This window comes from Hemitrygon akajei, chromosome 13 (genome assembly GCF_048418815.1).
Source record: "Hemitrygon akajei chromosome 13, sHemAka1.3, whole genome shotgun sequence".
Lineage (NCBI taxonomy): Eukaryota > Metazoa > Chordata > Chondrichthyes > Myliobatiformes > Dasyatidae > Hemitrygon > Hemitrygon akajei.
Window position 1 is genome coordinate 54,992,873 of NC_133136.1, and position 27,785 is coordinate 55,020,657.

Below are 27,785 nucleotides of genomic sequence, written 5' to 3' on the forward strand. Positions count from 1 at the left end.
ACTGATCTTCAATTAACTTCAGTAACAAGTCGAAAATTCAACGCATCTTAATGTAATTTGGGGATGTAGCTTAATATAAATTAAATCATAATTCCCTGCACTTTGAATTCGATATATTTCCTTGATCAGTTCTGTTTCTATTGTGTAATTTGTGTTGCTTTCTGTGTAAGAAAAAGCTCAGTCCTTTAAGATATAACGAGTGATGATTTTATCTAATGCCCTTTCCATCCATTACTTAAACTCAGCATTAGGTTCTTTCTACAATAATAGAAACGATCTATTAAAATCATTAGTTTACTGCTAGGCAAAATGGCATTACATCAAGTACCGATGCCGAGCTGATATGCATATTGGTAGAAAGTCAGCGATGGAGGCGGTGTTGATATTCTGACATTGCCAGCTTCAAGTTTACAGTGGTGGGTCATCCCCCTCACCTGAAAGGTTTATGATATTGAATACCGTGTATTCAAACAGGATGCTATCGTGGGTGCACAGGAGTATTCGATGATTTCTTTGAGTTGCCCACAAAAGAAAATTAGTGTGGTTCTTCTCACGGCTGCGTCTGAGGTTCCCATCTACTTCGAAAGGGCAGCAATCATGCATGTTTTAATAAGGTTGGTGACATATTCATTCAGATCCAAAGATGACTCCCTTAATATGATCTAGTCTAGATTCACAATTGTCCTGCAAATGCTCCTCTGCCTCCCTTCACTATATCTTTGTGGTTCTCACTTCTGGTGCTGTGGTCCTCATACATGCCCGAAGGAGGACTATAGCCAGGTGATTGGATTGCCCAATCAAGCATGGGATGACACAGTAAAACATTCTTGATGGTGGTGTAACAGTAACCTAAGTGAGGTGGCTCCTCTGGTTCTGCAGGTTACATGTTAGTGATGTTTGTCAGACACTTCTTCAAGCTGGTCTGACTGGTTCCCCAAAATTATCAGGAAAGCATCAGGGTGCACTGCTTTGTCCCTGTTGATCACAGTGCTTACCCTCTCCAGGGGCACCTGGATTATCTGTCAGAGTGTTCTGCTATCAGGATGGCAATGGCAAAACTCCTTCAGCAGATTGAACGGATGACACTTGACCACCAGATGTCCCAGGTGGGGGGAACAGGTCTGACACAGCACTGCAGTGTCTGTGCACTCTAATTCCAGTTAATCATGAAGCAAATACCACCATCTTTGCCTTTACCTGATGCCACCTTCCAGTCCGTTCAGTGGAAGGTGACGCCTTTGGGTTGGTTACTACGTCCAGAGTGTTGTGGTTGAGTCATGTTTCTGTGAAGCAGAGTACACAACAGTCCCTGATTTCTTTTCGTAATGCAATCTTGCTCCGAGCTCTACAACCCACACAAAATACCGGAGGAACTCAGCAAGTCAGGCAGCATCTATGGAAGGTAATTTTTAGCCCAAAACATCAACTGTTTATTCCCCTTCACAGATGCTGTCTGACCTGCTGAGTTTCTCCAGTATTTTGTGCGTTGCTCAAGGATCTGCAGAATCTCTTATGTCAGAGGTCTTCAGTGGTAATTAGTAAGGAAGATAGAGAGAGGACATTAGGGCCTTGTGCTCCAGTTTTACCCGGAGTCTCTGGCAGCCACGTCTCTGAGACAATGGAGATATTTCCTGAGCCTCCGGCTGCTGCACCCACTCTCTGGGTGGGCTGGACATCCAGCGTCGATCAGTTCTGAAAACCATTAGTTCTTTGAAATAATGATACTTACTGCAATCTCTGTGGCTGGAAATATTATCTGTAGTAGTTCCAAATGGGAATATTTAATGAATCTATTGGGAGCTGCACATAAAAAGTAGAGTGTCGTTTTTCAGGCTCCTTTAGTACTCATCTACTCTAGAGTATGCAGCAGCCCTCTTTGAGGAATGAGCGCTGGAAAGAGTAAGCAGCTTTAAGTTACTATGTATCAGCATCTCAGTGGACCTATCGTGGGCTTACCACACTGATGCGACCATTAAGGAGTTTGAGGAGATTTCATACATCACTAAAGACTCTTGCAAACTTCACTCGATGTACGAAGGAGATCATTCTAACTGATGCACCACAGCCTGACATGGAAACCCCAATGCACATGATCGGAAGAGGCTGTGGAGGGTCATAGACTCAGCCAGATCCATCCTGGGCCCATCACACAGGACATCTTCAAGCAGGCGGCATCGACATTCCGGACCCTCAGCATCCTGGGATGGGTGTTAAAGCAAATGGCGCAGTTCACTGTATGTTTTGATAAACGTACCGGTAATAATAGACTGTAATCTTGAATGCCTTTTTCTTGTTACCTCCACTGGGGAGGTACAGAAGCCTAAAGACCAACACTCAATAATCCAGAAACAGATTCTTCTCTGCCATCAGATTTATGAAAGACCCATAAACATTACCTTAATATCCTTGTTTTGCACTATTCATTGTGTAATTTATAGGAATTTTATGTCTTTGTACTGTACTGCTGCTGGAAAATAACAGATTTCAAATCATATTAGACAGTAATAATAAAACTGGTTCTGATTTTCCATCATTCAAATGCTAAATAAGTTTGACAGTAACCTGCCTAAATGACTATTGTCCAATGGCATTAACATCAACCATTATGAAACGGTTTGAGCGGCTGGTCATGGAGCACATTAAAGCCTTTCTCTCAGCTACACTGGACCCTTTCCAGTTCGCTTATCACTCAAATCAATCCACTGATGCTGAAATAGCCTCTGCCCTCCACTTAGTCCTGTCCCACCTGGAAAATGGGGTCTCACGTGTTTATAGACTTCATTTCAGTGTTCAGCACCATCATACCCCAGTAACTGGTGGGGAAACTCCTTGTTGGGTTTCAACACCTCCTTTGGCAATTGGACTTCTTAACAGTAAGACCACAGTCAGTCCATGTGGGCAGCAACATCCCTTGACCCATTATGCTGAGCACTGGCGCTCCCCAAGGCTGTGTGCTCAGCCTACTGCTGATGCATGACTGTGTCACAGGATCCAGCTCAAATTGTGTCAACAGGTTTGTGGATGTCACAACAGTAGCTGGCCTCATCAAGAACGATGTTGAGAAGGAGTATAGCGAGGAGGTGGAGCGGCTGGTAGATTGGTGTGAGAAGAACAACCTAAGCCTGCACATGGAGAAGACAAAGGAAATTAGAGACTTCAGGAAGGTGCAGACAAACTATCTCCCTCTGGGAATACATGGCTCCTCCGTAGAGAGTGTTAAGTGCACCAAGTTCACATCATGGATGACCTCACCTTCCTGAACAAGAAGGAACAGCAGCACCTTCACTTCCTAAGAAGATTAAGGCAACCAAGGCTCCTCCCCCCCACCAATCTTAACTGTGTTTTACAGAAGCACCATTGAGAAGGTCCTGATGAGCTACATCTCCATCTGGTACAGGAGCAGTTGAGTATTGGACCAGAAGTCCCTACAAAGGACTGTGAGAACAGCAAAGAGGATCATAGGGGTCGCCCTGCCATTCACCCGGATCACTTATCAGGAGCGCTGTGTACACAAGGCCCTTAGTATTATTAAGGATCCAGCATCCTCTTTGACTTCCTACCATCAGGCGGGAGACTACGATGCATAAAAACAAGAACAGTCAGGATGAGAAACAGTTTCTTCCCCCAGGCTGTTAGGCTTCTGAACTCTCTGCCACATCGTATTCGAAGTGTCACTAGTTAATCTGTTCTGTACGTTATAATATTTAATATTAATGCACTTCAGTTTGTTATTTATGTGTGATTCATCTACAGATTTTATCCATACCTTCATAAATTATCATGTGTTATGTGTACTACTGTGCTTTCCACCCTGGTTCGAAGAAACATTGTCTCGTTTCTATATACATTACATGTATATGGTTATTTATGTTATATTCATGTATGTAGTTAAATGACAATAAACTTGACAGCTTTTGAACTGAATGCAGCATCTTGGGATGCCATCTGGCAGCTTTATGACATATTGCATCATGTTAGTATTAGCATTAGACATTATACAGAAATATGATCTGGAAGATTATATAATTTCTTGATGAACTCAATGGCCTGTTACACATTTTTTTATTCACAGAACCTCAAGCATTGAATAAGTGCAAGACAAAGGTAGCTTAATGTAGCACATAAATTCAGAGTCAGAAATTATGGCTATCCCAAGCTATCTTATTCAAACATATGAAAAAATCCAAAATCCAAAACACTTCTGGTCCCAATCATTTTGGATAAGGGGTACTCAACCTATATAATACACATTGAAGATAACTTCAGCGAATTTTATAGGATCAGGTACAATTTTTTAAAAACTCACGACACTGAGTATAAAAAATATTCTGTATTTTATGAAAATTTAAAAAATGTAAGGTATAAATGCTTTTCGTGTTTTGGGATAATTGTCAAATTTTTTGACATAGAATTCATGGGATTGAATTGCCATCAATGCATGGCTGCATAATACATACAAGACTATAAACCACCATGTAAGGTGCTGTCCTTTAAAGGTTACACTTAAAGCAAAGTAGATCAGCAGTTCGGCAAAATAGTGTGGACAAGAAACAAATTCAAACCAGTCACCATGTGGGATGCTATGCCTGTAGTTGATCACTTCACCTATATAGGAACAGAAACAGTTAATTTACTAAAAGAGAAAATAGCATCATTTCTTGCATACAAATTTTCAATAATATTTAAATAAAATGGTGTAAATGTTTAATTACTATCCCACATTAGAAGTAATGGCATGGAGGAAAGACTGGGGGAAATAGTGATAGAGGAGCTGAGATGAAACATACATTGAAACATGGATTTTGGAAGGAAAATATTTTCAGGGATTTATCTGGCAATATGAAAATTAACCAATATGCACCTACTGTTAATTATGAATCTTACCCACATGCACTCCTCAGACTGAATATTGGAAAGAAAAGAAGCACACCGAAAAAAAAATTGCAACAAAATTGAATTACAACAGCAGGTGGGCATTATTTTCAAAAATCCCATCTGTCAGCCAGTATGTATTCAATTAAATTGGAATGCACTGTAAGAGAAAATACCATTTAATCTGGGAATATTGAAATCACATCAGAAGGCCAGAATCCATTGACCCACACTGCTGAATTAACAGATCCCAGCGAGAAGGGTAAGGTGAGCAGAGTGATTGATCCATGTTGCAAGAGTGGTTGGGCTTCCAATACAGGTAGTCATAGACTGAAGGAGCTGGAAACTGTCTTTGCATGAATATTGAAGATTGTTTAGCTGTGATGCTCTTAACATGATAACAATGTCAATGTGGAATGTTTATGTTTACAACTTAAGTATAATACCTAGATAATGTCCTGAAGGAAGCCTATTAAACCATGCTGAATTAAAGAAAGAAAGACAGAGCGTATGAAGAATTGCATCCCACATCTTATTAGATGAAAGGAGATGCAAAAAAGTCAGTACATAATTGCTGCTTGATTACGAAACAGAAGAGGAACCTAATTCTTAAGAGGCAAACCATCCCATAGCAGCTACAATCCATTTGCCATTGGAGGCTGAAATCCATCCTGTATCCTGACTCACCTTCAGTTAAAAAAACAAGCTCCCTTTAAACCTTCTGCTCTAATGAGGTCAAATGAATAACTATCTCAAGACCACCAGCAGAAATGACCAATTTTTTCAATTGAAAGAGCAATCTGAATAATCATTCGACAAGCGGAAGGAGATAAGTGAAGTGAGCCCATCATCGGTAAACCAAAAATTGCGGTAATAGGATGGGGTTGTAAATCAATGTTCAGTACCGCCGAAATAATATCAAAAATATCTCTCCAATATTTTTCCAAAATCGGACATGACCAAAACATATGAGTTAAAGACGCGATTTCTGATTGACATCTATCACAAATAGGGTTTATATGAGAATAAAAATGAGCTAATTTATCCTTGGACTTATGGGCCCTATGCACAACCTTAAATTGTATTAATGAATGTTTGGCACATATAGATGATGTATTAACTAATTGAAGAATTCTATCCCAATTCTCAATAGGAATAATAAGATTAAGCTCTCTTTCCCAATCATTTTTGGTCTTATCAAAGGGCACTGAACGTATCTTCATAATTATATTATAAAGTTTTGATATAAGCCCTTTTTGAAAAGGGTTTAATTCAAACAAACTCTCCAAAATATCTGAAGACACAAAATTTGGGAATGAAGGAAGTACCGTAATTAAAAAATGCCTAACCTGTAAGTATCTAAAAAAATGAAATCTAGGCAAATTATATTTATTTGCTAATTGCTCAAAAGACATAAAACAGTTGTCCAAAAATAAGTCAGAAAATCTTAATAATCCCTTAGTTTTCCAAGCCAAATCTGAATAATATATACTGGAATTGCACATAACACCGTTCAAGATATTAAATAGCAGGTTTTCATATGCTAAATTTTGTCCTCCTTGTCAATCATTATTTGCTAAATCTTAGTTACGCATCAGCTAGTACGTTTGTGCACCATTAACTTACTTGCACAAATAATGTGTCATGGAAAAAATCTCTTACCTGATTTGTTTTTCCTCAAGTTTGCAAGGATCAAATGACTCTTGTGGTGATGAATTGTCGCCCACAAAAACAGCGCTATTCCAGTTATATGGTACCACTGTCCTTGTGCAATCAGATCATGCATGGTGAATACTACACAATAAGGCAAAAAGTTAAGAAAAAGTTTCCAAACATTTTACGTGCATACATTAAACATAGAACCAGATTGCCTTAGCTCAGTGAAACTGTTCCACTGTCCAAGAAGAGTTAGTTCTCTAATATTAAATTGTTGAGTAACATATCTGTTCAAATGGACATTTTTTTAAAATAAAGCAAATTGGTGCAAACTCAAGGCTGTGCATATTGACTTCCTTATTGCAGATACAACTTGGGAATCATATCCTAATTTGATTCTCATGTACAACAGAATCAGATGTGCTTGAAAATCAAATCAGGCATGACCTTTAAGTTGTACTACTACTTTAATATTGTTGCACATCCATAATTATAACATGACTTATTTTTTCTAATGATATGATCTAACAGAAATTTCTCTCTCTACCCCACATTCTACAAAAACAGCAGATAAAGCAATACCGAACAGATTATCATAGAATATTGAAGTAACAAAGGACATATTTAGCCAAATGAGCCCAGACCAGCTTCTTACAAGGCTTTCCAACTAGCTCATCTCTGCTGCTCCTTGTCCAAGATCTTGCAATCCAATTCCTATTTCATAGTTGTCAAAGTCAACATAGGGCTCTGAAAGGTTACAGGCACAAGTGTAGGTGCTCATGCCAGGTTCATGGCAGAACATATATGATGTTCATAATGAACCTTTTTAGTGCAGATTCCATTTGTTATTCCTGAGTGCTGTTGGAGGTGTTCTATTAGTGAGACAGCAGAGCACAGCTAATCAGATGTCTTTTGTTCCCCCAAATAAAAGCACAATGGATTACCTACACACGTGTTTGGACTCCAGAACCATGAATGATAATGGGGAACCAGGGTAGATATTACTTTCTGTCTCTTATATAATTTTTTATCATTGTTGGCATTGCTTTTCAATTCATGGACTGCTGTTTTGTAAAGAGGTACTTCTAGAAAGCCTTTTGAAAGTCTGCATACATAAATGCTCCACTTTCTTCAACCTTCTTTATTACATTATTTAAAGGATAAAATGTATTGTTGCAATAAAAGTAAAGGTTTCAGGATACACAATCATGAAACATTCCTGAGAAATGATATTAAAATGGCAATATCCATCATCTAAACAACCGTGTCCAATAAAGTGCTATTTGATAAAGATTGTATGGTAGACAAACTGCCATTTAAGGCTGTAGAACAGACATGAAGCATTTTGAATTCAAAGTGAGATTTTTTGAAGCTAGGATGCAGCTGAATCAATAATTGAGCATAGGCTTTCTTGATAAAATTTACTTAAGTTATAATAGAGGCAGCAGAGTTTTAGATAAACTAAACTTTAACGACGGGGGAATTGGGAAGCCAATAAGATTATCAACACTTACTTCTAGGGAAAACAAAAGCAGTAATGCCCAAGTGGAAAAGCGCAGCCAATGAAGGCTTAAGGTATTTGCTCTTCATTCTCACAAGTTTCATAACTCTTATAACTTTTGGTATTAACTGGTCAATTAAATATATCAGGCCTCTGTATTTAAATTATGCAAATAAAAAACTACCTTTTGATCCAGGATGGAGTCCTTCACAATGCACTGTTAAACCCACAAGGATGTAATAAACCAGACCCCAACAATACTGTACTGGATGAATGCTACCATTTGAAAACACAGAGACAACAGTGCACTCTATGAGGCGTCGAACACCTTGCACAAACAACATTATTTGAACCAGAAGGACGGACAATTCATTACCTGTAAAAGAAATATTAAAGCTTTAAAATAATGCATATTTTAAATATTCACTAAAAACTGCTCTTGCCAATATTTATATTTTCCAACAGTAGTAAAAACAGTAAAAACTAGGCATACTCAACAGATCATTCAGCACAGATGGCTGGAGAAATACAGATGGCATTTCAGATTGATAACCTTTCACCAGTATTTTAGATTTTCCTATTTTTGAGGAACATCACATGGAATGTTAATTCAAAATCACAAGATCAAATCTTGTGGGATATTACTTCCTGATATTACAACAGCCTGTTCTTGAAATGTATTTCATAAAAGACACACTATAATTTTTTTTTCTATTCTTATAAGATTGTCATTGTCAAACCTCAGGAACACTGACTTTTGATTTATTCTGTAAGAATTAGTCTTAATATTTATTTACCTAAAATTCTATGGAAATTGTTTCATAAGGGTAAACTTGGTTATTAAGTGTTGGAAGATTATAATATCAAATGATCAACTTTATGTTTCACTACCACTTAATTTTATTTAAATTCATGGAAGCTTGTTTCAAAAGGGTACAGCTCCATGAGAACAATTATTTCTTCTCACCTGGGGTTGCTCTATTTGAGAAATAATTATTCCCATTCATACACAATTCAGTAATTTGCTCTTATCTTGTGTAGAAAGTGAAAACTAATTCTTACCAGGTTTTAACTGGACACTTCCAGAAAGAAAACTAAGCAGTCTTTGAAGCCATAATGGGAAAGGTTGACCAAAAAACAGATTTTGACAAGTAATTATAAGTAGAAAACTATTCCACATCGCTGAAACCACATAGAAATGAGAAAACCAACTGCAAAAAAAAAGAAAAAAAATGTCATCCTATTAACCATAACTGTTTTCAAAAACATTCTTTCTTTAGAATAATTACTGTGTTCAAGAGCTGATTTAAAGTGCATTGGGGCATTGTCTGATTTTTGCACCTAGTCTCAGAGGCCACTTCATCTTACAACTTTGTTTTAACCTGGAACAGTGTATTATACTCTAAGGTTACAAACTGACTTAGATAAAAAATTTTATTGTTAAGTTGGATTTATTTACTTATTTCCACAGTGATCATTCATTTCCAAGTTGTGGACATAATTGGCAAGACCAGCATTTATTGTCCATCCTAATTGCCCTTGAGTAAGCAGCGGTGGACCACCTTCTTGAATCACTTTACACAAGACTGCCTCAGAAATTGCCAATTCCAATTCAGTGCCAAGAAATATAACGCTGATCAGTTTTGTACCATATCATGCTTTTAACCTACCATATTTTAGGAAAACTTGTGCTGCTTTGTTATGGCATCAATCTTGTTAAAGTTAAAAGGGAGAAAATCATACTTTAAATTGAGATTAAAAGTTATTCAAAATGCTTGAAAAAAATTTTTGACTAACTTTTCACCTCAATGCTTTCAGTTCAGGAGCAGCACAGGCAAGAATCAGAATTAAATCCTAATTTTAAAAATATATCAGGCAGACGGAATGCATGGTGGAAACCCACATCAACGAGCACAGGAAGTGTATCTCTTTGGGTTACTCGGAGAAGTCGGCAGTAGCAGAACACCGAATTTGCAATGGCCATAGGATTGACTTCGATGGCACAAAACTACTGTGCCACACCAATGACTTCTGGGACCGCTTGAGAAAGGAAGACATTGAAATAAAACTAGAGGAAAACAATTTTAATAAAGACAAAGGTCTCACTCTAAATAAGAACTGAAATTCAATTGTAAACAAGGTAGGAGAGTGGAAACCTGATTGGATAAGGACTAATCAATCAGGAGGGATGGACTACAGGGGTACAAATACCACCAGACTAGACATTCCCAGGCATCATCCCTGAAGATGACAGGGTTTGCCATCGAAAAGGTTATAATCGACACCTACACCCTGCTGGAAGCCTGAGAAATTAATATATCAAATCCTAATTATTTTGCAAAATACACAATACATTTCTATATTAGCACCATCTCAATCTTTGGAAATTGTATGTTTACACAGTTTATATAAACAGATCATTATAACTTATTCTATAGTTAAAATCACACTGAGTGAGGCCATTTGACTCAACTGGCCAAGATGGGTCTCCAGACAACAATCTTGTTAGTTCCATTACCTCTCTCCCAAGTTCTATGCTCTTGCTTAACTTGCTCTCGGTCGAATATGCTCACAAATCCCTTTTGATTATTTTTTTGCTCTGAACATGAATTAACAGCTAAGTTACAGTCACCAATTAGAAACCAGATCATTCTGCATTCATGCATACAATACACACAAAATGCTGGAGGAACTCAGCAGGTCAGGCAGCATCAATTGAAAAGAGTGAACGGTCAGGATGAGGCCCAAAACGTCTACTGTTTACCCTTTTCCACCGATGCTGCCTGGCCTGCTGAGTTCCTCCAGCACTCATCTCCTCTGCAATTGAAATTGCTTTATTATGCTCTTTGCATTCCTCCATACAAATCAGCTACAATTAAGAACCTCCTCAAAACAGTACCAACAGCATTTGTCATTAACGGTCCAGGTTTCTATCCCAACATAGTCATTTCCTTTGTTCTCTCAAAAATCCCAACCATTCCTTACAAACCACTTTTACAAATTCATAATTATTAACCTGAAATGTTAATTCTACTTCTCCTCTCTCCACAGATGTTGCCTGTCCCGAGTATCTCCAGAAATCTGATTTTAAAAAAGCGCCTTTAATTGTCTAACAAAGTATCTACCGCTCTTAAAAATAACAAATGGCTAAGTAAAAAACCAGGGCTGTGATTTCCCACTAGAAGCTAGAATTTTAGGTGCATTTTCCACTTTGACTCATTGCAGCACTGGGCTACAGGTAAGGTTGGATGAATGACTTCCCAGAAGTGAACTGCGGCCCTTAATGCACATTTCTAAGTATGAACCAAGCTTCCATTTAATCTTCCCCCCCCCCCCAAAGAATGCATTTAGGCATTTTCTTATAGCAGCACTCTACACTCCCCAAGACTTTAACAGTGATTGTCCTGTGGCAATGCTTCTGTTGACATTGATGTTCTGACTCTAGGCTGACAAGAGATAACGGAGCAGATTAGGATGTAGTCAGTCCAGCAGACGCCAATGCCTACTGTGGGACAGATGAGACTGAAAAATCGAGGTGAATGCGGAAGATGAGCACTGGCTACCTGCTTTCAATCGCTGGTGGGATCACTCTGCTGCCTGAGAGAGGAGACACCTGCTGCTGTGTCAGGAGAATGTTACTGAGGTTTTCTGCATTTATGGATATGGATTTGGACTACGGACTTTTTTGAGTCATAATTTTTTATATTGTGTTTTTTGCCCGATCTTTCACTTTTTTTGTGTGGTGGGGGGCAGTTCGGAGATGATGATTGTGTTGCCGTTCTTTTTTTCCTTGATTTTTTTGGCTATCTGATGAAGAAGAATTTCAGAGTTGTATGTTTTGATAATAAATGAACCTTTGAGATGTTATAAACAGGCTTGTGATCCCTTGCTTGAACAATTATATTTCCTAACATATACTTTGTAGTATATGGCCCAAGCATTTTGACAAGGAAGAAATCGGGCAGACTACGGTAATTCCAACATTGTCCTGATGCAGGGAATCAGCAAAAAATATCAACGTTTCCTTGGCATCCACTGATGTTGTTTGAACCACTGAGTTTTTCCAGCAAGTTGTCCTTATTTTGGTGTGCTGATGAACTAAGTTCAAAGTCAAAATAAATGTATTTTCAAAGTACATACAGTATATGTCACCATATGTAACCCTGTTGTGAGTTGGTCTGCCCTGGTCAATCTTCGCTGATCACTGGAGGGTTGCATCCCTTCACACCCTGGCACAGAAATCACCCTGGGGTTTGTTTCCCTCTGACATGCAGACTGAAATTATTTCATATTTGAAGTATGCCTTCTCTGGCCTCATCCAAGGGTTCCTGGTTGCAGTACAAGCATTGAGACCAAAGTACAACCCCGCAAATCTTCCAAATTCACTGGGGGGATAGCCAAACATTACCGTCCTCTTTCAGGCCAACTTCCGCAACATAAAGGGAGGGCCTGCTTGCTCACTGTTAACTACCGGTACATTCGTCAGGATACATTGACGTAATGCTTAATACTACCTAACACCAGGTTTCCTGGGCATCTTGAACTCCCAATCATATCATAAAAGGGAACACAAAGACTTTGTGAGCTGCTGCTGCTCTTACCTCTTCGGGAGATCTTGGCGCTGAAGCCAGGGCGGTCGCTGGAAGAAATACTGTTTGCTTTTACCGTAACACATGGCGTCTTTAAGTACAACGCGCCAGATAGCCGAACCGGAACATAGATCGGGAAAAACAACACAGATCAGAAAAATCGCGGCGAAAAATAGCCAGGCGGTGGCCAAAATCCCCAAGTCAGATAGGACGACCATGTTGCAATGGTGAGGAGGAGGGGAGAGAGGCGAGGCTGAAGGAATCGCCGGCGGCCCCAGAGGCGGATACGATCCGCGAAATCCCGCAGCAAAGCGGAACATACAGGCCGGCTTTGGTTTCGGGCTCGGGCTCGGGCTGTCAGCTGCTGGGTAATCACAGCCTTGAACGGGGGCTGGCCTCACAAATGCAGAGGTCGTTTGGGAGGGGAACTGGGGGCTTGAGTGGGGGGAGACGAGCGAAAAAAGTGGAGAAGTGACACCTGATACAAGTTCATGAAATCATCAGAATCCCGTTTATCCCGCTGATGTATGTCTTGAAATTGGTTTTGTGGCAAGACGCAAAAAAAATAGTATTTTATAAACATAAGTAGTGTAAAAGACAATTAATAAGGTCGTGGAATGGGTTCATGGACTGTTATAAATTTGATAGAGGAGGGGAATTAGCTGTTCTTCTGTGTAAGAGGCATATACGGTATTGGGTAGGGAGAAAAAAATTATTTCCCGCAGGGTAGAAATTTCAGGTGGAGATACAAGTGAAACTGCAGACGCTTGGGAATCTGGAGCAACAGCTCAGTCGTGGAGAGGGGTCTTCACTCATAACATCGACTTTCATATATGTCTATAGATGCTGCCAGGCCCACTGAGTTCGTCCAGCATTTGTGTGTGGCACTAGAAACGATTGTGCTAGAGTCAGGGTCCACTGACCCCTCGATTAAGGGTGGGGGCCATAGCATATAAAAGGTTGGGAACCCCTGTGCTAGAGGGTATAACTTTAAGAGAATCAACAAGTTTAAGGAGTTATGTGGGACAAGCTTTCTTTCACACAGAGAATAGTGGTGCTTCAAATGCACTGTCTGGGATGGTAGTGGAAGCAGAGACAAGCTCAGGGCATTGGAATTCATCCGGCATCCGCTAAGCAAGTTTGTATGTTCCTTCCTGTACACGTGTGGTTTCCTCCAGATGCTCCAGTTTCCTCCCAGAGTCCCAAGATATACCCATTAGTATGTTAATTGGTTATTGTAAATTGGCCTGTGAGTAGACAAGGGTTAAATCAGTGAGTTGCTGGTTGGTGCAGCTGGAAGAGCTGGAATTTACCGTATTGCTAAATAAAGTAAATAAATTTAGATGGGCATATGAACATGCAGAGGATTGAGGGATATGTATGGATTAGTTTAACTCGGCTGAAATGCCTGTTCCCTGTGCTGTTTTAAGTTTTAGATTTCCATCATCAAGAGCAGTGGTTCTCAAACTTCTTTGGGTTACTGCCCCTTGCCTCCCAGACCACAGCACTGGTGGCCTCATCGCTCTTCCTGCACTTTACTGAATAAAATCACAGTTTTCATTTATGATGCACAGTGAAGGAAAGTAGGAACTGCAAATGCAAATCAGTGGCAAATAATTGCAAATATATAAAGCTACAAATATTTTTTTATTTAAATAAAAACAATTTTCATCAACAATTTTAGAGTGTGCAGTAGTAGTCCAACTATTCACTACTTCATTCCTTTTTCACCTTTCAATGAGATGGATGAGCTTTGTGCAGTGATATCAGCTTTTCAACATCAGACTGAATGTCGCTCAGAAGTCCCAGATCCCCATGTTCAATAATCTGCAATCTGTTTCGTTGCTTAGAATGAAGTTGGCCAACTGCTCTGAAAGCGCGCCCCAGTAAATATGATGTTAGAAATGTAATAAAGAACTTCTTGACCTTTTCCACAGTGCAGGATAGCTTTCACAGAATTCTTTCTGCAAACAAAAGTCTTGATATGAATTTTTTGAACCTTGGCTCCAGCTCAAAGTCATTTTGTAGCAAGATCAGTTCTTCCTCTATCCGTCCTGGTAGTTCCTCATTACAAGGGCTCAAGAAGGGATTATTTCCCAATCTGGAATTTAGATCGAGAAAAGATCCTGAAATCTCCCTGATATTTGAGTAATATTGTAAATATATTGATTATATAATTCATAAGGGATGGCAAAGGGGACAAGCTCCCACTACCTATTAAATGCTCCCGATGGCATGTGCTTCAAATATCCTGTGACAACCAAGTTGAGCACCTGGCCTTCGTGTGCAGCTTAGCTAGTAAGCCCGATGAGACTGTTTCTACTGACAGGAGAAGGGGCAAAGATGGGTTACTGGTGCCTTAAACAGAAAGGCCGTGGTTGACAGCTCATCTAGGAGAAGGAAAACTCTGATTTCAAATCTCCACTGCCTTGCGGCTATACCCACTCATGGGAAGGCTTTGGGAGTAAACCCCGAGGGAAAAATCCTGAGCGAGAGTCCCTAAGGCAGTCCTACATTGAGTTCAATGCTGACTGGCAACTCCTGTGGCACTGCTGGTACCAAACTGTATCGGTCTCTGCCGTTCCTTTGGGTTCATCAGTTGAGTGAAGAGGGAGAGCTTGCTACACAGGCAACAGTGGAGAAACGTTCAAGATACAAAAAGCCTGAAAACAGACAACATTGACAAACAACATGTACAGCCATGTGTTCACAAACAGTAAGTACTGGGTGATGATACTATTACATTTTACAAAAAGCAGGATTGGCTGACTACATTAGAAAGACAGAGGTGTTTGATTGCATAACAAGTAACTGGATGCATACTAAATGAATTGAGCATTATTTTGAAGCAAATGAAATAGCCAATGGCAAAGTGGTGCCAGTGTTGCTGAGTGCAATAGGTGGAAAAACATGCAGTTTGCTCAGGAGTTTAACTATACCAACCAAACCAGCCGAATTGGCTTTGCTGAAATTGTGAACGTAATGCAGGAACATTTAGAAACAGAACCATTGTTGATTGCAGAACACTTTAGCTTTCATACATGGATTCAAAAGGAAGGGGTCTCCATTTCAACTTATGTGGTAAATTTTCAGTTCAGTGATGGGCTTAATGATTCATTGAGAGATTGTTTAGTTTGTGGAGTTTTACAAAAAGGCATTTGATAAGAAGCTCCTAACTGAAGCACTACTGACATTTAAAAGCGCAGTTGAAATTGCTGTATCAATGGAAACAGCAGCCAGAGACACATTTGAGTAGCAGTCAGGAATGAAAGTGAACGTGAACAAAATTGTAACATCTAAACAGAGTCTGGCTTGGCCAAATAAATTATGTTACTGTTGTGGCTGGGGCCCACATACACCTGACCAATGCAGGTTTAAAGGCAAAACTTGGAAAAAATGTTACAAAGTAGGACACATACAAAGATAAATAGACAAAGATAAATGAACTGCACAGGGAAGAGAAAAAGATAAAAAGTCAAGTTGCGCTTTCAAAATGAGCACTAATCTGCATGTTGTAGATAAAAACTGATAATGATGAGAGTGACACAGAACCAGGTAGCCTTGGAGTTTGACAATGTGAAAACTAGCAAGAGACAAGCAATATGGCTTACATCAGAAGTGAACAACAAATTAATTAAACTGGAATTTGACACTGGCTCGGCTATTTCAGTCATTCCACAAAATGAGATTGAAAGCATTTCAAAGATACTAAACTGAAGCCTGCAGATATCCGACTAAAAACTTTTACTGGAGAAAAGATAATGTCTGGAGGAATGGCATTCATAGCGTGAAATACAACAACCAACAAACCAAAATTGTGCTTGTATGTGGTAAAAATAAGAGGACCAATATTTCGAGGCCACGACTGGTTGAGACAACAGCTTGACTGGCAATTCATCCACCATTTGCATCCCCTGTAACAGAGTCAATGGAGAGAAAATTAAGAAAAATATAGGATGACGTCACAGCAGTGTTTAAGAATGGCATTGGAAAACTTGAACATATCAAGGGTAAAATAGTGTTAAATGAAAATGCCACACCCAAATTTTACAAAGGTTTCTTATACCATCCATGATAAAGTAACCAGTGATTTAGATCACACTGAGGCTGAAGGAATTCTTTCCAAGGTTGAATGGAACCCTTGTGCAATGTCAGTGGAAACGTGCACTTGGAGTTGGAGAAGGTGGCGGAAGTACTTAATGAATACTTTTCTTGAGTATTCACTAGGGAAACAGAATTTGGTAATTGTGAGGATGACTTAAACACTTGAGCATATAGACATTAAAAAAGGTGTGCTGGAGCTTTTGAAAAACATCAAGTTAGATAGGTTACCTGGACTGGATGAGTTATACCCCAGGCTACTCTGTGAAATGAGTGAGGAGATTGCTGAGCCTCTGGTGATGATCTTTGCATAATCAATGGGGACGGGAGAAGTTCTGGAGGATTGGAGGGTTATAAATGTTGTTTCCTTGTTCAAGAAAGGGAGTAGAGATAACCCAGGAAATTATAGACCAGTGAGTCTTACTTCAGTGTGGGTAAGTTGTTGGAGAAGATCCTGAGAAGCAGGATTTATGAGCATTTGGAGAGACATAATCTTATTAGGGATAGTCAGCATGGTTTTGGTAAGGACAGGTTGTACCTCATGAGCCTATTTGAATTCTTTGAGGATGTAACAAAACTCATTGATGATGGTACAGCAGTGGATATAGTGTATATGGATTTCAGTAAGGTATTTGATAAGGTTCCCCATGCAAGGCTCCTTCAGAAAGTAAGGAGGCATGGGAGACCTTGCTTTGTGGATCCGGAATTGGCTTGCCCATAGAAGATAGTTCGTATTCTGCATTGAGGTCAGTGGCCAGTGGTGTTCTGCAGGGATCTGTTCTGGGACCCTTCCTCTTTGTGATTTTTATAAGAGACCTGGATGAAGAAATCAAAGGGTGGGTTAGTAACTTTGCTGATGACACAATGGTGTTGTGGATAGTCTGGAGGGTTGTCAGAGGTTACAGTGGGACATCGATAAGATGCAGAACTGGGCTGAGAAGTGGCATATGGAGTTCAATGCAGGTAAGTGTGAAGTGGTTCATTTTGGTAAGTCAAGTTTGAAGACAATATAGTATTAATGGTAAGACTCTTGGCACTGTGGAGGATCAGAGAAATCTTGGGGACCGTGTCAATAGGACACTCAAAGCTGCTATGAATGTTGTTAACAAGGCGTACGGTGTGTTGGCATTTATCAGCTATGGGATTGAGTTCAGGAGTTGTGAGGTAATGTTACAGCTATATGAGACCTTGGTCAGACCCCACTTGGAGTACTGTGCTCAGTTCTGGTCACCTCATTACGGGGAAGATGTGGATACTATAGAGAGAGTGTAGAGGAGATTTACAAGGATGTTGCCTGGATTGGGGAGCATGCCTTATGAGAATAGGTTGAGTGAACTTGGCTTTTTCTCCTTGGGGTGATGGAGGATGAAAGGTGACCTGATAGAGCTGTATAAGATGATGAGAGGCATTGATCGTGTAGATAGCCAGGGCTGAAATGGCTAACATGAGGGGCATAGTTTTAAAGTGCTTGGAAATAGGTACAGAGGGGATATTGGGGTAAGTTTTTCACACAGAGAGTGCTGGATGCAGACTAAAATGAGGAGTTTTTTTTTTCACTCTGAGAGAGGGTCATGAACCATTGAGTTTCTACACTGTACATACAAAGCTGGATTTCTTTCAGTGGCTTTTCTAAAATGCTCTGCCTCTGGAAGCATTGGTAGCAATGTGCAGCAAAGAGTTGGCCACTTGCTCGAGTTTTTGAAATAGCTCCAAATAATATCATATAGGTTGCAGTAATAATCAAACTGCACAAGCAGTGTCAAATAAGAGGTAACTAGTGATTTGGAATTGCCTTCATTGAAATATAGCTTTGGTATTTTTATAGTCACCAAGGAATTTAGATGTAACATTGATTTAAAGTTTCATCTGAAATAAACGACCTATAACATTGCAGAACTCTCTCCGAATTTTGTCCTGATGTCTTTGGAATCCACAACCTGACTGGGAAGCAGGATTACTCTACCTCAAAGCAGGAGTTCTGCACATGACCTGCATGAATATAATATCACATCAGCACCTCAAGCCATGTACTACTCAGGATTAAGCTTTACTTCTGTATATCTGTAAATGCATGTGGGTGGAAGAGGAGACACCTAAAGGGGTCAAGGGCATACCTAAAGATCAGAAAGAGGATTCACCTGCAATGAAGGTAGATCAAGTTACATCAACATGCTAACTTGCACATCATTGTACAATCCCAGTTTGATCATTTTGTGGTAAGGAAATAATCTTTCCGAATCAAGACCAAATGTCATAGTGACACCAATATGTAGGCTCCAAAGTCAAATTCCTTAGTTAATTAACAAAGCAATCTGATTGCAATGTTGATTTTGCACTTTTAACTGAAAAGGTTACCCAGAAGTACAGTGAATAATAACCTTTTTTATTTGCTTGTTTGTGTGGAAACTGCAATCTCTTCTGGGGGAAGTATGACCTCTATAAAAAGGAGGGGTTACACTACACCTGAACACAAGTGAAACCAATATCCTTGTGGGTGGGTTTTTCTGTATCTGCTGGGAAGGGTTCAAGCTAATTTGGCAGGAGGATAGGAACTGGAGTGATAGGGCTGAGGATAAGTTAGTTGGTGTACAAGCAGGTGCAGTACTTAGTGAGACCATGAGGAAGGAAGGGTAGAAGACAGGGCAAGGTTGCAGACAGTGGGATGAGTTGAAGTGTAACATGGGGTCAAGTTAGAAAAGTGTGGTGGAAGCAGGATGGAAGGTGTTATATTTGAATGTGCACAGTATACGGAATAAGGTAGATGATCTTGTAGGGCAGTTAGAGATTAGAAGGTATTGTAGGCACCACTGAGTTGTGGCTGAAAGAAGATTATAGTATGCAACTTAACATCCAAGGATATACTTTGTCCCAAAAGGACAGGCAGATACGCAGAGGAGCAGAGGTGGTGCCATTGGTGAAATACTATATCAAATCCTCAGAAGGAGGTGACATACAATCGGAAGATGTAGAATCCTTGTGGGTAGGGTTAAGAAACTGCAAGGGTGAAAAGAACTGATGGGACTTATATACAGACCTCCAAACAGTAGCCAGCATATGGGCTGCAAATTATAACAAGAGATATAAAAGACATGTAAAAATATCTGATGTTATGATAGTCATGGGGGATTTCAATATGCAGATAGGTTGGGAAAATTAGGTTAGCACTGGATCTTGAGAGAAGGAATTTGTAGAAATCAAATGAGATGGCTTTTTAGAGCAGCTTGTGGTTGAGCCTACTAGAGAAGAGGCAATTCTGGATTGCATGTTGTGCAATGAATAGGATTTGATTAGGGAGTTTAATTTAAAGGACCCTTAGGAAGCAGGGATCACAATATGATAGAATTCACCCTGCAGTTTGAGAGGGAAAAGCTAATGTTAGAAGTGTCAGTGTTACGGCGCAGTAAAGGGAATTACAGAGGTATGAGGGAGCCAGTCAAAGTTGATCAGAAGGGGACACTAGCAGGGCTGATTGCAGAACAGAAATGGCTAGAGCTTCTCAGAGAAATTTAGAAGGTGCAGACTAGGAACATCCCAAAGAAGAAGTATTCTAACGGGAGGATGAGCCAACCGTGACTGACAAGGGAAATTAAAGACAGCATGAAAGCAAAAGAGAGGGCATATAATATAGCAAAAAATAGTGGGAAGGAGGAGGATTGGGAAGCTTTTAAAAACCAACAGAAGGAATCAGAATCAGGTATATTATCACCGGCATGTGACGTGAAATTTGTTAACTTAACAGCAGCAGTTCAATGCAATACATAATCTAGCAGAGAGGGGAAAAATAATAATAAATAAAATAAAACATAATAAATAAAGAAGTAAATCAATTACATTTATTGGATAGATTATTTTAAAAATATGCAAAAACAGAAATACCGTATATTAACAAAAGTGAGGTTGTGTCCAAAGCTTCAAAATCCATATAGGAATCAGATGGCAGAAGGGAAGAAGCTGTTCCTGAATCGCTGAGTGTGTACCTTCAGGCATTTGTATCTCCTACCTGATGGTAACAGTGCGAAAAGCGCATGCCCTGGGTACTGGAGGTCTTTAATAATGGACGCTATCTTTCTGAGACACCGCTTCCTAAAGATGTCCTGGGTACTTTGTAGGCTAGAGCCCAAGATGGAGCTGACTAGGTTTACAATCTTCTGCAGCTTCTTTCAGTCCTGTGCAGAAGCCCCTCCATACCAGACAGTAATGCAGCCTGTCAGAATGCTCTCCATGGTACAACTATAGAAGTTTTTGAGCATATTTGTTGACATGCCAAATTGCTTCAAACTCTCAATAAAGTATAGCTGCTGTCTTGCCTTTATGACTACATCAATATGCTGGGACTAGGTTAGATCCTCAGAGATCTTGACACCCAGGAACTTAAAGCTGCTCGGGCAACTAAAAATAGCCGTAAGGAGGAAAAAGATGAAATTTGAAGGTAAGCCAGCCAATAATATAAAAGCAGATTCCAAAAGTTTCTCAGGTATATGAAGAGTAAAAGGGAGGCAAGAATAGATTCAGACTGCTAAAAAATTACACTGGAGAGGTAGAAATGGCGGACAAACTTAATAAGTATTTTGCATCAGTCTTCACTGTGGAAGACACTAGCAGTATACCAGAAATTCAAGAGTGTTAGGGAGCAGAAGTAAATATCGTTGCTTTACTAAGGAGAAGCTGCTTGGGAAGCTGAAAGTAGATGTATCACTGGACCAGATGGAGTACACCCCAGGGTTCTGAAAGAGGTAACTGAAGAGATTATGGAGACATTGTGCAGTGATCTTTTAAGAATCAGTGGATTCTGGAAAGTTTCCAGAGGACCAGAAGATTGCAAATGTCACTTGACTCTGTAAGAAGAGAGGAAGGCAAAAGAAAAGAAATTATAGGCTTGTAGCCTGACATCAGTGGTTGGGAAGATGTTGGAGTCCATTATTAAGGATGGGGTTTTGGGGTACTTGGAGGCACATGATCAGAATGGCTAAAGTCAGCATGATTTTTTAAAGGGAAAATCTTGCCTGAAAATCTGTTGGAGTTCCTTGAGGAAATAACCAGCCTGGCCTGCTGAGTTCCTCCAGCCGTTTGTGTATGTTGCTTGGATTTGCAGCATCTACAGGTTTTCTCTTTGGAGAGTCATTGGATGTTGTTTACTTGGATTTTCAGAAGCCATTTGGCAATGTACCATACAACTCATGGTATTACTGGAAAGATATTAGCATGGATAAATGATTGGCAGGAGGAAAATAGTTGGAATAAAGGGGGCCTTTTCTGGTTGGCTGCTGATAACTGTTGGTTTTCCAATGAGGTGGGTGTTGGGACCTCCTGTTTCCAAGTGTATGTCAATTATTTTACTGATGGAATTGATAGCTTTGTGGACAGTACAAAGACACAGTAGGGTAGGAGCAGGAGTATTGAGGAAGCAGGAAGTCTGCAGAAGAACTTCTAAAGCAATCTAGAATAATATCAATTATGATGATTTTGAATTAGATTTTTCCAACCTTCTATAACAAAATTTTCAAAAATGTTTGGCGATGGAGAGTTCTCAAAGCAATGAAGCAATGTGAAGAGTTCCCATGTAATTTTTAAGAACTTTTTAATTACCCTATTACTCTTTAATATTTTTTAAAATTAACTTATTTTTGGATGCCTTAAACTTTCTTGTTCTCCTTAAGATATGCCTCAAGATTCAAGACAATTGACCTTAGAATTTGACCGGATACGGTCAAGCCACTGTTTCCGTGGCTCAGAGTTACGCTTGATATCATGGACAAGGTGATAAGTTTCATGTGGTGAACTACATATACCTGTCTGGACATGCCCCCCCAACTGACTGCTCCTGTGGCTCCTCCCACGGACCCCGGTATAAAGGCGATTGGAGACACAGCCCCAGCCTGTCTCCAGGATGCAGTGTGGTGGTCAATTGCTGCTTGTTCTTTCTTCCAGCCAATAAAAGCCTATATCTCGCCTCACGTCTCCGAGAGTTATTGATGGTGCATCAATTTTATTGGCTGGAAGTTTTAAAACATGTAAAGTATTTTACATCTGGAAAAATTAGACTTGGACCCCCAAGCTCCAGAAACAGCTCTTGTCTTTGAGCTCTGGCTTGCAAGCTTCCAATCATACTTGGAAGCGATTTCAGTGACTGAGCCTGCCACAATGTACAAAATCCTCCTATCCAGAGTAAGTCTGAAAGTATTCTCCCTTATCAGAGACCTGCCAACCTACCAAGGGGCACTGGATGCCCTCAAAAGACAGTACCTGCGGCCGGTGAACACCGTCCACGCAAGACATCGCTTAGCAACGTAGCAACAGCGACCCGGCGAGTCGAGCGGGCAGTTTCTCCGAGCCCTACAGACACTCGTGCGAGCTTGCGACCGCAAGGGACTGATGGCGGAACAACATGCGGAGCTGCTAGTGCGAGACACCTTCATTACGGGGATCAGGTTAGTGTACGTGCGCCAGCAGCTGCTGGAAAGTGCTGATCTTACCTTACATTTGGCGATCGAGCTGGCCGACATGCTGGAGGCAGCTCTGCAAAATGCTGATGCTGTCCAGCCACACGATCCCCCGCCGGTTCTGTGGACACTGCAGACTCCGCCACCGCCGCCCACGAGCGAATTCACCACCGCCGCTGCCAGTCGTGATTCCATGATCTCCCTGAAACCGACCACAGCTGCTGCCAGTCGCAAGCCCGCACAGTGTTACTTCTGCAGAATCGAAAAGCACCCCCGAAAATGCTGCCTGGCCCGAGAGGTGACCTGCTCCAGCTGCGGGAAGAAGGGCCATTTCGCCAAGGTCTGTAAGTCGGAACCACGAGCGGGGTCGGGCAGCGCTGCGTGTGAGGCACGGGGGTCGCCATCTTGCCTGCCCACCTCGCGCGAGGCATGGGGGCTGCCATCTTTGTCGGCGCCACCTCACCCTGCCCCCGACCCACCGGTGCTTACTGGGCACCAAGACGGCGGTTCAACTCTGGCCTCCGTAACCCTCGACCAAAGCGCCCCACACCAGCTCGCAAGGTCAATGATGGACATCCTGGTGGAGGGGCACAGGACTAGCTGCCTGTTTGACACGGGCAGCACTGAGAGTTTTATTAACCCGGACACGGTGCAACGCTGCGGACTCGTGACACGGCCGGTAAGCCAGAGGGTCACCTTGGCTTCTGGGTCGCATTCCACAGACATCCGGGTGGGTTGTGTAGCGACATTGGTGGTGCAGGGCGCAGAATATCGGGACTTTGCGCTACTGGTCATGCCTCAACTGTGCGCGCCTGTGCTATTGGGGCTGGGCTTCCAGAGCCACCTCGAAAGTGTGACTATGGCATATGACGGGCCCCTCCCACCACTCACCGTCAGGAATCCTCAGTTTTGTGGGACTTCGTCATATACCCCGCTACTGACCACACACACACATCCCACCCAGCACCATGCCGACAGCTGCGCTACTGACACCACTTGCAGCCTCTCCACCCTCAAGATCCCTCCCCCACCGCTGTTCGCCAACCTGACCCCCGACTGTCAACCTGTGGCAACTAAAAGCAGGAGGTACAGTGCGGGGGACAGGGCCTTCATTCAGTCGGAGGTGCAGCGGCTGCTCAGGGAGGGGATCATTGAGCCAAGCACAAGTCCTTGGAGGGCCCAGGTGGTTGTTGTTCGGACCAGGCAGAAAAATAGGATGGTCGTGGACTATAGCCAGACCATCAATAGGTTTACACAGCTTGACGCGTACCCCCTACCCCGCATCGCGGATATGGTCAACCAGATAGCTCAGTACAAGGTGTACTCGACCATAGATCTGAAATCCGCTTATCATCAGCTCCTCATCCGTCCAGAGGATTGCCCCTACACCGCCTTCGAGGCGGGCGGCAGGCTCTATCACTTCCTGCACGTCCCCTTTGGTGTCACAAATGGTGTCTCGGTTTTCCAGAGGGAAATGGACCGGATGGTGGACCAGTGCCAACTGAAGGCCACATTTCCCTATCTGGATAACATCACCATCTGTGGTCACGACTGGCCGGATCACAACACCAACCTCCAGCGATTTTTCCAAGTGGCCAAAGCCCTGAACCTTACTTATAACAGGGACAAGTGTGTGTTCGGAACCACCCGACTCGCTATCCTTGGGTATGTCGTGGAGAACAGGGTCATTGGCCCTGATCCCGACCGTATGTGCCCCCTGTTAGAACTCCCTCTTCCCACCACCCTCAGAGCCCTCAGACGGTGCCTGGGCTTCTTTTCCTATTACGCCCAATGGGTCCCTCACTACGCAGACAAGGCCCGCCCCCTGGTCAAGTCTACCACTTTTCCCCTCTCTGCCGATGCCCGCGCGGCCTTCAGCCGCATTAAAGGGGACATTGCCAAAGCAACGATGCATGCGGTGGACGAGACCATTCCCTTCCAAGTAGAGAGTGACGCCTCCGATTTCACGCTGGCTGCTACCCTCAATCAGGCAGGCAGGCCAGTAGCATTCTTTTCTCGTACCCTTCAAGGCCCTGAAATTCGGCACTCCGCGGTGAAGAAAGAAACCCAGGCCATAGTGGAAGCTATTAGGCACTGGAGGCACGATCTCGCCGGCAAAAGGTTCACCTTGCTGACCGACCAGCACTCTGTTGCGTTCATGTTCAGCAACCAACAGCGGGGCAAAATCAAAAATGATAAAATTTTGCGGTGGAGAATAGAACTCTCCACCTACAACTATGATATCCTGTACCGGCCTGGAAGGCTCAATGAGCCCCCTGATGCCCTATCCCGGGGAACGTGCGCCAGCGCGCAGCTCGACCAGCTATACGCCCTCTGTGCAGATCTTTGCCACCCAGGGGTCACCCGATTTTACCATTTCGTTAATGCCGGAACCTGCCTTACTCCCTTGAGGACATCAGGACGATGACCAGGGACTGCCAAGTCTGCGCTGAGTGCAAACCGCACTTCTACCATCCTGAAAAGGTGCAACTTATCAAGGCCACCCGCCCCTTTGAGCAACTGAGTGTTGACTTTAAGGGCCCCCTTCCCTCCACTGACCGCAATTTCTATTTTCTCAACATTATCGACAAGTACTCACGGTTCCCCTTTGCCATCCCCTGCCCTGATACCACTGCCACATCCGTCATAAAAGCCCTGTGCCAGCTCTTCACTCTGTTCCGATATCCCTGCTATATCCACAGTGATAGAGGGTCCTCCTTTATGAGTGACGAGCTGCGCCGGTACCTGCTGGCTTGGGGCATTGCTACTAGTAGGACCACGAGCTATAATCCCCGGGGAAATGGACAGGTGGAGAGGGAGAATGCCACAGTGTGGAAGGCCACACTTTTAGCCCTTAAGTCAAAAGGGTTGCCGGTCTCTTGATGGCAGGAGGTCCTCCCCGAGGCACTCCACTCTATCCGCTCCCTGTTATGTACGTCCACCAATGCCACCCCTCACGAGCGCCTATTCTCTTTTCCCAGGAAGTCTGCCACTGGGACCACCCTACCAGCTTGGCTGATAGCCCCAGGGCCAGTGCTGCTCCAGAAACATGTGAGAAGCAATAAATACTCCCTGCTGGTCGAGAGGGTTCACCTTCTACATGCAAACCCCCAGTATGCCTATGTGGTCTTACCTGATGGGCAGGAGGACACGGTCTCCATCCGCGACCTGGTGCCCGCAGGAGCAGCAGACCACTACCCCGTACACTCCACGGTAACTATGAACCCTGTACCCGAGGTGACACTGCGCACACCAAGCCTTACACAGTCTCCTCACGACACTCCTATACCGGGCGTCTCGCATGCGCATATACCAGGCGCCTCACACACGCATGAGGGATCACTGACGCCTAGTGGGCTGACACCTCCAGTTAGGCCGGAACCAGCAGAACCTCCGTCTCCGGTGCAATCACCACCGGCACCTGTGCAATCACCACTGGCACCTGTGCAATCACCACCACCGGCACCTGTGCAATCACCACCGTCTCCGGTGCAATCACCACCGGCACCTGTGCAATCACCACCACCAGCACCTGTGCAATCACTACCACCGGCACCTGTGCAATCACCACCGGCACCTGTGCAATCACCACCACCGGCACCTGTGCAATCACCACCACCAGCACCTGTGCAATCACCACCACCGGCACCTGTGCAATCACCACCGGCACCTATGCAATCACCACCGGCACCTGTGCAGTCACCACCGGCTCCTGTGCAATCACCACCACCGGCACCTGTGCAATCACCACCACCTGTGCAATCACCACCACCGGCACCTGTGCAATCACCACCGGCACCTGTGCAATCACCACCACCGGCACCTGTGCAATCACCTCCACCGGCACCTGTGCAATCGCCACCACCGGCACCTGTGCAATCACCACCACCGGCACCTGTGCAATCACAGCCGGTGCTACGTAGATCGCAGCGACAGATTTGACCACCTGATAGACTTAACCTGTAAATATACTTGTAAGGAACTTCGCCCCATGGGGACTCTCTTTTAAAACAAAGGGGGGGTGAATGTGGTGAACTACATATACCTGTCTGGACACGCCCCCCCCTTGCTGACTGCTCCTGTGGCTCCTCCTACTGACCATGGCTCCTCCCACAGACCCCTGTATAAAGGCGATTGGAGGCACAGCCCCGGCCTCAGTCTCCAGGATGTAGTGTGGTGGTCAATTGCTGCTTGTTCTTTCTTCCAGCCAATAAAAGTCTACATCTCTCCTCACATCTCTGAGAGTTATTGATGGTGCATCATTTCATCACTTTTCTTTTTAAATTCCAGAAAGTATAGGGCCAACTGGCTCAATATTTCTGCATGGTACGAACTCCTTATTCCAGGAATTATTCAAGATTTCTTTTGCTCCACTGCCTCCAAGGCAGATTTATCCTTCCTTTAATGGAGACTAAAACTCTATGTAGCTCTGTAAATAAGATTTTAGCATATGTCTGTAAAACGGTGAGACCTTCCTTATTTTTGTACAATTGTTCTCCAGCAACAAAAGCCATAATTCAATTTGCCTTCTTAATTACTTGCTATATTGACATATTCCTTCCATCTGACTTGTTTGAAGACTCATGTCCCTCTAAGTACCAACCTTTCATGGCTTTGCACCATTCA

The 27,785-nt window shown here is 42.6% G+C and overlaps 1 protein-coding gene across 1 annotated transcript; it reads right to left on the reverse strand.

The window, feature by feature from the left end:
* Positions 1 to 3,912: 3,912 nt before the first annotated feature.
* srd5a3 (steroid 5 alpha-reductase 3) lies at positions 3,913 to 13,021 on the reverse strand. Its single transcript, XM_073064641.1, has 5 exons — positions 12,631 to 13,021; positions 9,092 to 9,240; positions 8,214 to 8,405; positions 6,535 to 6,666; positions 3,913 to 4,605 (listed from the first exon to the last, which is right to left on the reverse strand). Exons 1-5 carry the CDS (start codon positions 12,936 to 12,938, stop codon positions 4,346 to 4,348), a joined length of 1,041 nt encoding a protein of 346 aa, XP_072920742.1. The 5' UTR covers positions 12,939 to 13,021; the 3' UTR covers positions 3,913 to 4,345.
* Positions 13,022 to 27,785: the final 14,764 nt, after the last annotated feature.

Bases quoted from the DNA above. Each gene is read 5' to 3' on its own strand.
- srd5a3 (XM_073064641.1), bottom strand. From the start codon at position 12,938: ATGTTCCGCTTTGCTGCGGGATTTCGCGGATCGTATCCGCCTCTGGGG. The intron at 9,241-12,630 runs GTAAGAGCAGCA...TTTTTTTTGCAG, and splicing joins CGCCAAGATCTCCCGAAGAG to TTGGTTTTCTCATTTCTATG. The intron at 4,606-6,534 runs GTAAGAGATTTT...GTTCCTATATAG, and splicing joins CTTGAGGAAAAACAAATCAG to GTGAAGTGATCAACTACAGG.